Below are 14,696 nucleotides of genomic sequence, written 5' to 3'. Positions count from 1 at the left end.
GATAAATCACTAGTATGCCCAATGATGTCATTGTCACAAGTGTTTTTTAATCATGATGAATGATTAAATGATTCATTCATTCATCCATGATGGAATATTGCATCAGTTTCTATTGTTCTTAAATTAAACTGGTTACAGTTAGAGACTGCCACTACAGTTAATGTTTTTACACCTGAAGAAGGCATACAGTAGTTTAAGCGATTAAAGCAATTTTCCTATCAGTAATGTGATTTTTATGGTTTTACATTTTATGTCTCTGTGAGGTTCAATATTTGATTGTTGGCTTTAGTGATTTGTAGGCTACACTTAAAAATAAATGTTCTTTATTGGCATCGTTGGTTCCATGAAGAACCTTTAACATCCATGGAACCACTAAAGTTTCTTTATAGTGGAAAAAAGGTCCTTTAGTTAAATTAAAATGTTCTTTATGCTTCACTCTTCACAAATAAAGGTTCCATAATGTGCAGTGATCCATAGAACAATAACTTTTGGTTCAACATAGAACCTTTCAGCGATCAGTTCTAAAAAGAACCTTTTTTTTAAGTGTGAAGAAAATTTTAAAAATCTAAAGAACCTTTTTCAAAATAAATAACTTTTTGTGGAATGGAAAGATTCCATGCATGTTAACGGTTCTTCACTGAACCACTGTTGATGAACAACGTTGATGAAAAAAAAAAAGTCAATGCTTTTGCGTTCTATCACAAAACCTTTTGAGGTCTTTGCGAGTGAAAGCAAAGTTTCTCGGCATCGCACAAAAGTTTTTGTGAGGGAACACAAAGTTTCTTGGGGAAACACAAAACATTTGCGAGAGAACGCAAAAGCATTGACAAATATTTTAGGGGCTCCATAAGAACCTTTATTTTTAAGAGTGTAAGAAAAAATGGATCTTTTAAAACCTGTTGACTGAAAGGTTCTTTGGTGAACCAAAAACAGTTCTTCTATTGCATCACTGTGAAAAAAATACTTTTGTAACCTTTATTTTTAAGAGTAGAGACACAATGCTCACAGTCAATACTCTTAGGTTACCAAGAACTATAAAAAGAAAATGAGTGGGTGAAATCATGCTATCTTGCTCATATAAATCAAAACTTCAACTACATCTTTTCAGATTCATAGAGCACATTGAAAACACAAAAAACAAACTTAATATTTCACAGGTTTATTGATTGAAAATGACCAGATTCTGTATCATTTTGAAAATATCAAAACGAATGTCTTCTTGCATGTGTTTGCGACATGAAGTCTTCTTGTTTCAGTAGTATGTTTCTTGTTCCACCCAGCCTGAAACAAAACAGCACAGATATTAGAGCCAGTTCATTCTTAATCTCTCAAAGCACTGAAAAACAACAAAACGCTGTTAGGAAAGTTATCAGAAATCCCATTCAAAATCCAAAGTTCCTCTTGGGAAACAGATACTTTAGCTTTAAAATGAAAGTAAACATGTATCAATGTCAAAGTCTGTTATTACCTCCTGGGCTCCGCCTGAGGATATATCTTCTAGCTTCATCATATACGAAAATGAGTAGCGAGTATGGGAAGGCACAGAACCACCAACATGGTCTAAATCATAATAACAATGTTAGGTGGTTAATGGTTTTCAAAGTCTGCTATATGTTATAAAAAATAAAGAATCCAATTTGGAAAAAACCTACTTGAGAGGATACATTCTCAAAGCAACGTCCATGCCTGGGCAATAGGACAAGAAAGCTGCCAGAGCAGTTTCTTCAAACAGTCCAAAGATGAGGATTTTGTTTCTATGAAAGAAAAGTGGTGAACATTTTGGCATGGCCTTTAAAATAACACATATTACACACGTTAATGTCTGGACCCTTTGTTTACATACCTCATTCCCTGCTGTACAATGGAATTCCTTCTGGTTTTACAGATGATTAGATCAGCCCACTGCACAATCACAATACTGGCAAAGAATGCCGTATGGCACGTGAACTCCACAATCTTTCTGCGCTCATACGTCTAGAAATATAAACAGATGAGCAATATTAACATGATTGATAATTCACATTTGCAGATATCCCACCTCTCCCGTAAAGGCATGGGACTCTCCCGCATATTGATATATTGCACATTATATACAACATCCCTAGTATTACCAAGACAGCAACATAGTGTCGGCCCAGATCCGGGCCACATCTGGTACATGTGGATTCCATGTGTACCAGATGTGGGCCGGATCTGGGCGAAACTATTTTGTGGTCTGAGTAAGGTACGTTTTTGGTGATCCAATCACAATTGGTCAGCCAAGAAATATTACCATTTTTCACCTGGTATTATCGGAAATTCGTTTTTTGCTTGGTGGGATGTCTGCATTTTTTGTTCAATACAAGTTTTTGATTTATAGAGCTGTGACACCTACCCATTGCTGGCCATAGCTGTCTTCCAGGTCATTGAGATACTTATCATCCCAGGTAACTCGAATTCCTATTAAATCGGAGGGCAGGAATCCGTTCTCGGCAAGAATTACAAAGTAGGCAAAGAACCCTGCAACTGCTTGCATCATACCTAAAAATATGTATGATGACATTAAAATTTAAGTTAGGAGGGTCTGACAATAGATTAAAATATGTATGTATGTAATACTTAGCATTTATTTTTGGAAGTGTAGTGCATTCCATTTTAATTAAATTATTTAGATTTTCTTTAAAAAACAGTAGGTGGCGCTGTTTATAATTAGCAATTACGAAGTTTCATTGACAGTTTTAATGTGCTAAAGATATAGCCACCATTCCTGTTTGTGCTTCATGAAGCTGTGGTTTACAGTGAATTAAAACAGCTAAGCTTCGCTCTGCATCGTGCCTAACATCGCCATAAATTCACTGTAAACCACGGCTTCTTGGGGCTTATTGCTTTAGGGTATGTTCACTCGTGTAGTTTGGTTCGCTTGGTTTGTTTGGTCCGGACCTAAAAAACATTTATTCCTGGACGCGGTTCCAATGCCTGTACTGAACTGTGATGGGCAACATCACGACTAAGACGAGAAAAAACAGGTATGCTTGAGCATTCTGTCCTTGTGAAATTTGGTCCGTGTTTCAGCGGTCTCGGTCCTCTTGTTTGGTGCGCAGCAGGGTTCGGATGGCAGCGTTCACACTTATTCAAATGAACAGCACTAACACAGCAATCGCACCAGGGTTCGTTTTAATCGAACCAAACATGCAAAGCGTGAACACACCCTTAATAAATAACAAAGACTGCTGCAATGCATTAGTACCATCAAAGGTGTGTTTTGCTTATTGGTGATATTTAGAATGTTGAGTATCCATGATGATTCATTTAAATGCTGTGGTTAGAGTAAAATAGTTAATACTGTTTAAGAACATTAAAGTTCTTGTTTAAAACCAGGTCAATGAATGAACAGGTATACACATCTGTTTAGAATAACCATGCTCTTACCGATTTGACCGTAGGCCATACTGATTAGCCTCTCATTCACCAGTTTATCTGTTTGAGCGTTTCTGGGTTGTCTCTTCATGATGTCACTTTCAGCAGTTTCATAGGCCAATGAGATAGCAGGAACCTGTGGAAACATTAAAAAACAAATCAAATGCAATGCAAGTGCAATGACAATTACAAGGTTGCATTCTATGCATCCATGCATTGCCAAGATAAGGCCACATTTCCTGGTTGGGATGCTATTCATTGGCATCACCATACGATTATCTGAGAAAAAGCTGGGGAAGATCTGTACGTTGGTTTTCTTTTAAAGATGGTGGAAACCATGATCCAATGAATCAGAAGAAAAAGAATAACATGGTTAAAAGTTATTAGCAAAAATGTGTGTCAAACGTTGAGCTGTTGGTTAAGTTAACTTAACATGGTTAAGTCTCTTCGATCAACTGAGCTCACAATGCTTTTGAGAAACGCAGCCCAGATTGTTTACAGTGATGAACGGGAAAATAATGATCAATGAAGCAAAGAGAATTCAATTTTGCTGTAAAGTAGCCCTAGACAATAGTTCCATTGTTCAGTAGAAGTCAGTTCAGTGTTGATCCAGTTCAGTTCAATAACTTTAAAGTTCATCAATTAAGAAATTAGTTCAATTCAGCTGGAAAGCAGCTCTGCAGAAAACAGTGATGTTTTCATCCAGCTCAGGTCAACTCTCATCCAAATGATCCATCAGTTTACCAAATTTCAATATGTTTTACCATATAGCTCTAAGGCTGCCAACCCAAAGAAGAAGAGGGAAACGAATATATACAACTGTTGTATATGCACCTTCAATCCTTGACAGCCCTGATTCTCATACTGGACAATATTCTACACACACATTTTTTTTGTCCTTTTACCTACCATGTCTGTTCCCAGGTCAATGCAGAGAATGGTGACTGTACCCAAAGGTAGAGGAATATTAGCAATGATGAACAAGAGGAAAGGTGAGATTTCAGGGATGTTACTGGTCAGGGTGTAGGCAATGGACTTCTTCAAGTTGTCAAAGATCAGACGGCCTAAAGTGGTAAACACATTTGAGAAATAAGTCTTAAAGTAATCTTTATAATTCCTCAGTCAATTAAGTCCCCAATAACGTCATACCTTCTTCTACTCCAGTGACAATTGAGGCAAAGTTGTCGTCCAGAAGAATCATGTCAGCAGCCTGTTTGGAAACATCAGATCCAGCAATACCCATAGCCACACCAATGTCAGCCTTCTTCAGAGCAGGAGAATCATTGACACCATCACCGGTTACGGCTACAATGGCACCCTGATGAGAGAAAATATGCATTTAAATGGTCCCCGCTGGGTAAAATCATCTAGCATCAACTAGGATTGGATAGATGACTCTCTGACGGTACCTGTCGCTGAAAACCTTCCACAATGATCAGCTTTTGTTGAGGAGAAGTTCTGGCAAACACAATTTCTGTATGATGTTTCAGGATATCATCCAGCTGTTCTTCACTCATATTCTTCAGTTCTCCACCATGGACCACACAGGCCTTAGCATCTCTAGAGGCACACTTTGTATTAGCAGATATCTAGAGCAAATTCAAAACGTGTTGTAAAGTTTTTGTTTGAGATGGCGAGTTTACCTTGGATTAACCTCTCCAACAGGGATATTCAAACGAGCAGCAATGTCTTCCACAGTCTCGTTGCCTTCTGAGATGATACCAACACCCTTTGCAATAGCTTTAGCTGTAATTGGATGGTCACCAGTAACCATGATAACCTGTAATAGAAGATTATGAATTAACATTTGATTAACTGAATGGCATTGCAACAAGAGCGCAAAGGTGCAACATATTCAAACTGTGGATCTTGAATCAAGAACAACATCTTGATTCAAGACCCTTTACAATAGCCTTAGCTGTAATTGGATGGTCACAAGTAACCTGCGATAGAAGATATAATGCTTGATCATCTGATTCATTTACTTTAATACAGGTACAATATAATCAAGCCATCAGTCTTGAATCAAGGTGAAACAACACCTTGATTCCAGCACTCCTGCACTTGCCCACAGCATCTGGTACAGCAGCACGAGGAGGATCGATCATGGATATAAGGCCAACAAAACACAGGTTCTCAGTGGGGAAGTTCACTTCATCACAATCAAATGCAAAACCCTCAGGAAACTGGTCATCAGGGAGGCAAAAGTGGCAGAAACCTTTGAGAAAGAACACAATCATTAGTGTGCATAGTCATAGTTTTCATTGCACATGGAACTTCATAAGGTGGCTTTACCCAGCACTCTTTCTCCAAGACCTCCGAGTTCTACATAAGCATTTTGGAATGAATCTTTCATTTCATCGTCCAAAGACTGCTCTTTTCCTTGAATCAAAATGGAGGAGCATCGATCCAAGATTCTCTCAGGCGCTCCCTTCATTACCATCAGGTGCTTAGACTCTGAGGAATTGGGATTCTTGTGGATTGAGAGCTGGAAAAAAGCAGATTAGGTGTTGTTAAGGCGACCAGCCAAATCTGCAAATCTCCAAAGAATACATCAACAAAAATACCTGATATTTGTTGGTGGAGTTGAAAGGGATTTCAGCAATCTTTGTGTACTTCTCTCTCATTTCAATGACTGAACCACAGCACAGCTCAATACACTTCAACAAGGCAGACTCAGAGGCATCCCCAGCTGTTTCTCGCTACAAAAGATTGATTTAGTTATTTTAGTAATAGAGTCTTTACAAACATATATTTACTGCTGGACCTCTACAAGTCACTCTAATGGTAAAACATCTAGATATTTCCCTAAATATCCTAAAGTTATAAATATTGAGAAACTCAAGCATACCTTAAGGATTGGGAGATGGCTCTGATCAGCAAGGAAGACGGCACGATTGCACAAGCCAGCGACACGTGCTAGAGCAGACCAAGTTGCAGAGCTCTTGTCAAAAGAGGTTCCACTCTGGTTCTCAGTGGTGTCTGCTTCATGAATCTGGTTGTCAAACCACATGTGAGCGACGGTCATTCGGTTCTGGGTCAAAGTTCCAGTCTTGTCAGAGCAGATGGTGGAGGTCGAGCCAAGAGTCTCCACGGCTTCCAGATTCTTCACCAGGCAGTTCTTCTTTGCCATTCGTTTGGCGGTCAGAGTTAGACACACCTATATGAAGTTACAAATTCAGCAATCATTTTTGGCTCAAGTGTTCTAGAAAAGAATTTGAAAAGTAGATACAGTTAACTAAACAAGAAGCATAACGAAAGAAGCACCCTGACTTACAGTTACAGTGGCAAGGAGACCTTCAGGTACATTAGCGACAATGATTCCAATCAGGAAGATGACTGCTTCCAACCAACCATATCCAAGAATCAGAGAAAGAATGAAGAAGGACACGCCCAGGAAAACAGCTACACCAGTGATTATGTGGATGAAGTGCTCGATCTCTTTAGCAATAGGTGTTTTTCCACCATCCAGGCTGGAGGCAAGAGTGGCAATACGACCCATGACGGTGCGGTCACCGGTGTTGATGACAATCCCTCTGGCAGTACCTATTGAATATTGTAACTTTCAATTACATAATTAGGGGTTCAAGCGCATAGCGCTGTAACCAATTGTATTGTTAGAATTTTCAAGGATCAGTATTCTACCCTAAAAGTGATCGGGCAAACCAAACACGTTACAAAAAGTTGTAGAGACTTGAAACTTTGAGGGATAGTAGTATCTCCATCTACAACGTCACCAAAGCTTGCCCCAATCAGCCTGATCAAAAGTACGGCTCATTACTCCTAAACATTTTGTCTAAGGCTCAAGTGTCTTATATCGTTGTAATCCTTGATCCTCGAATCCAGATTCGATTGACACCATGGCAAAATTTTGGGCTATTTTGGATTTTTAGAAAAACCTACTTTTGCGAAGTAGTCCTAGTTTTTACGCCCAATCGGAACCAAACCATTGCATAAAGATTCTCTCGAGTCGGATTGTAAATAATTACAAAAAATTTCGAAATTTCGATTCACGTCCATGGCTAATACTAAAATGGCTTTCCCTCTTGAGCGGAATGAGATAATTTCACCAATCTTGGTACACATATGTATGGGCTCAGTCTGTGGTCACATGAAAAACGACGCAGCGACTGGCCACTTTGTGGCACAATAAAATAAAAAATAAACAAATAAATGACAATAGCTACACAACTGTCAGTATGATTGAAAACTGGCATGCGGTGTCTTTGTCCAAGGTGCCGCAGTTGTCTATGAGGACATTCGCGTTTCTCAAAAACATGGCCGCCGTTGGCCAATGATGTTTGAGCATCTGTCAGACAAGGTTAATGGAGGCCGATCAGAACGAAACTCGCTGGGCCTGTTTGAATCATGGCCCTAGATGCCTGTGAGAAATTTGAAAGAAATCGGCCATCAGAGGGTGGCGCCTTCGCGTTTTTCACATGCATAACGCAATTTTCACACATGCCCACGACATTCATACCACATGGTAGAACTGGTAGAACAACTTCGTTAAATATTGGAGATTATTTCACCTACTTTCGCGAACTAGTCCTAGGTTTTTGACTCAACCTCGATAACTGCTTAGAAGCTTTAAAAACATATATTTCCTCAGTAAATTCCCTGTTTTGGCTTTAAAAGCTATTGTCCATCTATGAAAAATAAAACATAATACCTTTATACGCATGTGCTTAAAGTCCTTAAAGCGCTTGAACCCCCTTAATTGCTGCTTGCAGCTATATTTCTGTCATTGTTTTTGTTATCCAACAAACTTTAGCTGTCTTATCATTGTACCTTCAACGCAGTTGGTAGAGAAGAATGCAATGTTTCTGGTTTCCAGGGGATTTTCATTGGAGAAGTCAGGAGCACGAGTCTGGGGTTCAGATTCACCAGTGAGTGAAGAGTTGTCCACCTGCACAGAAGGAAGGAAGATTTCCATGAATATCCATGTTGGTCCAGGCTTGTTTATGCTGGTTAGTACAGGTTTAGTGTTGGCCTAGCTCAGGGGTGTCCAATGCTGTTTTACCTCTGTAAAACATTGGCCCACCAGGAGTGGGTTTGGACACCCATGGTCTCGCTGGTAGACCAGCATAGACAACCTGTTCACCAACAAAACCTTGGTTGACTTGCATAATAACTAGGGATGCACAATTTATCAGCCACCATATCAGTATCCGCAGATATATGTTATCGTTATCGGCCCAATAAGAAAATTTGGCCGATATATAAAAGCCGATAAATAATGGATTATTTCCTTTGGCTGAGATACTTCAGATCCGCACTGTTCGCCATGATGGTTTTGAACTGCTTGAAATATGATTGGAATCACTTCAAAGAAGGAAAATACAGTTAAGTGGAACATGTGCACCGCAAGTCTGTCATATATGATATAGGCTACATAAAATTATAATAAGAACATTATAATTGTGTGCTTGGGACATGGCTTTAAATGGTGAGACCATTTGTTTTTGTTTTTGTAATCAGGCTCTAAAAACATATATATAGAAATTTGGATTTAGATTTATCGGCCAATATATAGATTATCGGCTTTCAAATATAAAGAATTATCGGTTATCGGTATCGGACAAACCATTTTTTTCCGTGCATCCCTCATAGCAAGGATGCAATTCATGAAAATTGGGCACTTCTGGAAAAGTTTTTGATTTTTGGCAGGGTGTTAGGTAGAGGCCTAAGGTTTTCAAAAATCAATGGATACAAGTTGGGGTGGTCCCCCTAGTGGCAGTTATCCATAAAATCCAAATTGGCCCCCGCCGAAACGAGAACAGGTTATATATCAGCTTCCTTTAGTCTTAAATTGTTGTATAATGTAATTTTTTTTCTATTTTGTTTGATACAAGGTGTAATGGTGAGGCAAAGACGAAGCGGAGAGAGAACCCACATGCAAGCACTACTTTAATGAAACAAACAGGAAATCCAGGGCAAACAACCGAACACGGGACAGGAACAAGGAACAGCTACATCTACAATGACCGACAAACAACAACTGAAGCACAGAGATTTAAATACACAGGCAAACAAGATAACAAGGGGGCGTGGCTAATAAGAAACACCTGGGGAGACTAATCAACATAACGGGGAACTGCTAACATGGGACAAGACAGGGGAACACAGACGTGAATCATGACATAACCAACCCCCCCCCCCCCCCCCCACCCCCACCCCCCACCCCCCACCCCAAGAGTGGCTTCCAGACGCTCCCCAGGAAAGAATAGTCCAGGAGGGTGGTGGAGCGGAGGCGGACCCGGGGGCGGGATGGAGGGCCTGGAGACTGCGGCAGGACGGGAGGCCAGGGCAGAGCAGGCGGCCAGGGTGGACCAGGCAGTTCAGGCGGCCAGGGTGGGCCAGGCAGTTCAGGCGGCCAGGGTGGGCCAGGCAGTTCAGGTGGCCAGGGTGGACAGGCAGTTTGGGGGATCAGGGTGGGGCAGGCAGTGCAGGCAACCAGGGCGGAAACGACCCTTCAGGCGGCCAGGGAGGAGACGACCCTTCAGGCGGCCAGGGAGGGGACGACCCTTCAGACAGTTCGGGAGGCCATGGCAGCGCAGCCTCCATGGTCCTGTCAAGGGACACACTAACAGACGCCGGCTGGGGAACAGGAACAGACACCGGCTCGGGAACAGGAACAGACACCAGCTCGTGAACAGGAACAGACACCAGCTCGGAAACAGCAACAGACACCGGCTCGGGAACAGGGACAGACACCGGCTCAGGGACAGACACCGTGGTGACGGCCATCTTTGCTGAGGGCTCAGGTTCAGGCGTGGCGGTGGCCATCTCTGCTGAGGGCTCAGGCGACGGCCATCTTGTCCGGAGACACTGGCTCGGTGGACGTGACGTGAACAGTCTCTGGATCGGCGGACGTGACATGAACAGTCTCTGGCTCGGCAGATGAGACGTGAACAGTCTCTGGCTCGGCAGACATGACGTGAACAGTTTCTTGTGTGGCAGGCACGACGTGAACAGTCTCTTGTGCGGCAGGCATGACGTGAACAGTCTCAGGTTTGGTGGCCACGGCGTGATGCGTAGGCTCGGCAGGACTGACGTGAAGTGCAGGCTCGGCAGGACTGACGTGAAGCAGCCCAGGCTCAACAGGACTGACGGCTCGGCAGGGCTGGCGTGAAGCTCAGGCTCGACAGGGCTGACGTGGAGGATAGGCTCGGCAGGGCTGACGTGAAGCTCAGGCTCGGCAGGGAGAAACTCAGGCAGGGCGGTCTCGGCGGGACGAGACTCTGGCAGAACAGGCATGACGTGAATGACGTGATGATCAGGTATGACGTGAAGATACTCAGGCTCGGCAGGGAGAAACTCAGGCAGGGCGGTCTCGGCGGGACGAGACTCAGGCTGAACAGGCATGACGTGAATGACGTGATGATCAGGTATGACGTGAAGATACTCAGACTTGGCAGCCATGACGTGAAGAGCAGGCTGGACGGGCGTGACGCGAAGAACAGAGCTTATCCGAATGGCAATGTCAAGAAATTGAGCTAGTGTGTAGTGAAGGGTGTAGAGTAGGGATGGCCCGATACCATTTTTTTTCAAACCGATACGAGTACGAGTATTTACATTTGTGTACTTGCCGATACCGAGTACCGATACCGATATTTCTACCGCAAAAGTAATAGGCTCCCAGAAAAGAAGACGACTATTTTAGAACACAGGTTAGAAGACTGTTTTTATTTTCTTCTCTGCTTGTTTTAACAAGTCTAAAAATAAATAAAAATTAGTAAAATAATAAATGTATTAACACACAAACCACTGTTAATTTAACATAAAAGCAAGCAGGCTATGCGTGCATGGTCTGGCATGACTGAATATAAATCCCTTAATAAATCCTAAAAGCTGACAGTTCATCGCGATCTCACACATCTCTGTTATTATCAATGAAGCTGACTGCACAATCAATCTTTCATAATATCCACACTTTGTTTGTTATAATTAGAGGATTTGCCAGCATACAGAATTCAGCACTGAACAAAAAAGTCCGTTTTGAGCGGTGAGGGGAGTCTATCTTAAATGCTTCTGATTGGCCATTGCGTTCCAGAAATCAACACATATTTCTGTGATTGGCTACATCGCTCAACGCTGTAACCATGTTATGAATAGAAACTCTGTCCTGTAAATCGTTTCTATTTTGTTGTAGTTGTTCTTGTTGCTTTTCTGCAAGAGATGAATAAAAATCTTTTAGTTTTTATGTTTTATTCATAGATATTTCTAGTTTGCGGGAGTCCCGCGAATCATTTTATTCTCCCGTAACCCGCACACACAGAGTGAGTGCATTACCGCCCGCGCGCGCGCTCGGCCATCAGATCTATGATGCGTCTTCAGATGTTTAATTAGATTGCTGGTGTTAAACGATGTACTTTCTTTCCCTCCTCTCGACACCTTAGCTGAACATAACTCACAGTCTGCCTTGCTGTTGTCATCATCCCTTATCTTGAAATGAGCCCAAACCGCCGACATTATACTTTCCTATGCCTCAGTTCACCTCGACAAAGCACTCGCGGCGGCCAGTTTCGTTTTGCAAAATGTACGTGGTATCGGTGCGTGGTATCGGCGAATTTTTATGAGTACGAGTACGAGTATATTAGGACAGTATCGGCCCGATCCCCGATGCCAGTATCGGTATCGGGCCATCCCTAGTGTAGAGTTCTCTTTTATGCGGGCACCATTCTGTTTTTTATCGATACCGGCCACTAGAGGGCCACCCCAACTTGTATCCATGGTTTTTTAAAAACCTTAGGCCCATACCTGACACCCTGCTAAAAATCAAAAACTTTTCCAGAAGTGCCCAATCTTCATGATTTTTCACGTATTCCTTCCCAGCTATCATAGCAACCAGTTAGACAAAAAAATCTTTCTGGTTACGCTTCTTAAGAAGCCTGGTTGGTGGCGACCAGCATTCTGACGTCGAGCATTCAAAACACAACATATCTATGCCAGTCTTTTCAACAGCATAGGAGTATGTTACTTTTCCCATTCTAATGAGCTTTAGGTCTTACCTTGCATCCATGTGCAGAGATGATACGAAGATCAGCTGGGATTCGGTCTCCACCTTTGACCTCCACAAGATCTCCAGCAACTACCTCCTCAGCATTAATGTTCTTTTTCTCTCCATCACGCACAACCAGGGCTTGCTACAAAATCAGAATGTAATAAAACAACTAGTTTTTTGTGAGAGCTAAAATGTCTATCAGAATAATCTTTGAATTTCAGTACCTGAGGAACAAGGTTCTTAAAAGATTCCATGATCTTAGAGCTCTTGGCTTCTTGGTAGTATGAGAAGCATCCCGTGATTATGACAACACCAGCAAGCACAATCCCCAGGTAAAGCTGCAAAAAATATTCTACTAATTATTCTACGAAGAATTGATGTTTGTTGACATATTAACTATTTATGCATAATTAAGAGAAGACCATTTTTTGCTCTATAGTACATTGTCATTTGCGGGTTCGTCTTCGGAGGCAGCCTGGATTCCATATGCCAGGAAACAAAGGATCGCACCAATCCACAGCAGCGTTGAGAACCCACCAAAGAGCTGTTTGCAGAACTTGATCCATTCTGGAGTCGTAGGAGGTGGGGTCAGTGCATTTGGCCCATCACGAGCTAAGATCTCCTTTGCACGGGAAGAAGACAAGCCCTGCCAAAAATGATTTTAAAAAAACGAGTCAGTGAGTTGTCGCAGGGTAAGCAAGCTCAAAACTAAGCTGTGGATTTAAAAAAAAAAAAAAATGAACATAAATATGAGACTCCAGGTAGATATTGTGTAATGACTGAAAGGGGCACGCTGTCCTTGAGGTGTTGGAGTGACGTGAAGGTCAAGGTAGGGCAGAGGGTTTGGTCCAGGTAGGGGCGGAGCTAACAGTCGGACACCACCCACAGCCCAATGTCCGGGTTTGCTTCAGGACAGCTCGAATAATATTATGCACATAGGTTTCAGATTCATAGTTACATAAGTTGCAAGTGCTTGAATTAGAAGTTTTCCATTCCAATTTATAATCTTCTGTTTCCAATACATATAATCTACTGTTTCCAATACATAACAATCTACTGTTTTGCCTTGAACATGTCTTCTGTGATCTGGTTAACATCTTACACAGACGTCATATATATTTAAAAACATTTTGAGTAAAAGCGCTTTGATTTGACAGAAAAGAGCTTAATATTACATAATTTCAATCATCGTTTATGCTCAGCTAATCAGATAAAAGATGCATATGAATTATTTTAGATGCAATAAGTTTTCCCAAAAGTGTCACTTTACTCACCCTGGTCAGGTCAGTGCCGTATTTGCGGTGAAGCTCGTCCAGCGTCAACTTGTGGTCGTCCTGTGGAAAAGAAAAGAGCCTTGAAATCTCAGTTCCCCACATTATGATGAAATGGAGTGTTAAAAGTATATTAATGCAATGTGTATTTTCTAAATGCATTTATCTACACACCAGATCCACTTCTTTTTTAAGATCGTCCATGTCCTTCTGCTTTCTTTTCCCCTTTTTTGGCATTTTGGCTCCATCCTCTGAAGTTGCCGCCAATTTGTACTTATCATTCCCCGTCTATCAAGAATAACAATACTTTGCATAAGCAATAAACACATTGCAGATTTAAAAAAAGCAGAGCATGAGATAAAATAAAAATCACAACAAATGGAGCAACAAGAGCAGGAAAGCAAACTGGCAGTATAATAAAATATGGTCCACTCACGCCAAGCCCCATTTTCCTCGTTTATTCCAAATCAAAATCTAAAGCTTATGGATTTTAAATGTCGTCGTTCTCCTGATAGCCTCTCCGGAGACAAAAAGCTCCTGTGTGTCCAAGCCAGGTTCACAAAATTTATACCCCGCCAACTCACCTGTTTCAAGGAGGAGTTTTGAGGAGATTAGGGAGGAGTTTGGCTGCTGTCATCGAGCTTTAACATTTATTTAACCTTCATCCAAACAGGTAGGTCATGTCATTGACACCAAGATGAGGAACTATAATAGTCTTATTACTAGACTATTCCCTGTATAGTCTAGTAATAAGCAACAAAACCTTCCCTGTGCACTGATTTGTCTTCAACATGAATCATTTATTTGCCGATGATCAGGCACCAGCATTATTTTTATGACCTTTGGCCACTTCTCCATTTCAAAGGTAAGTGATGAATTACTGAGTAAATTGTGTCCTTTGGCATTCAACACCCAGTAATAAATCTGATAGATCAAACTACGTTTGCACACGGCCACAAACGTATCTCAAGAATTCTGAATGTGAGTTTTGCATAGGCTTTGTCCGTGTTTTGTAAACGGCT

The 14,696-nt window shown here is 41.6% G+C and overlaps 1 protein-coding gene across 1 annotated transcript; it reads right to left on the bottom strand.

Annotated features, from left to right (window-relative positions):
• Positions 1-1,143: 1,143 nt before the first annotated feature.
• On the bottom strand, positions 1,144-14,251 carry LOC130090971 (sodium/potassium-transporting ATPase subunit alpha-1). Its single transcript, XM_056258620.1, has 22 exons — positions 14,111-14,251; positions 13,849-13,962; positions 13,678-13,737; positions 12,846-13,049; positions 12,628-12,741; positions 12,411-12,545; positions 8,188-8,305; positions 6,674-6,942; positions 6,248-6,556; positions 5,964-6,098; positions 5,692-5,884; positions 5,439-5,614; positions 5,040-5,176; positions 4,806-4,956; positions 4,546-4,714; positions 4,306-4,460; positions 3,409-3,532; positions 2,375-2,520; positions 1,844-1,974; positions 1,653-1,754; positions 1,469-1,560; positions 1,144-1,281 (listed from the first exon to the last, which is right to left on the bottom strand). The coding sequence occupies exons 1-22, from the start codon at positions 14,120-14,122 to the stop codon at positions 1,253-1,255; spliced, it is 3,075 nt and encodes a 1,024-aa protein (XP_056114595.1). The 5' UTR covers positions 14,123-14,251; the 3' UTR covers positions 1,144-1,252.
• Positions 14,252-14,696: the final 445 nt, after the last annotated feature.

This window comes from Rhinichthys klamathensis, unplaced genomic scaffold, assembly GCF_029890125.1.
Source record: "Rhinichthys klamathensis goyatoka isolate OS25496 unplaced genomic scaffold, OSU_Roscu_1.1 h1tg000157l_1, whole genome shotgun sequence".
Taxonomy (NCBI): domain Eukaryota; kingdom Metazoa; phylum Chordata; class Actinopteri; order Cypriniformes; family Leuciscidae; genus Rhinichthys; species Rhinichthys klamathensis.
Note: the sequence above shows the minus strand (reverse complement) of the source record. Positions and strands in the feature narration are given on the sequence as shown.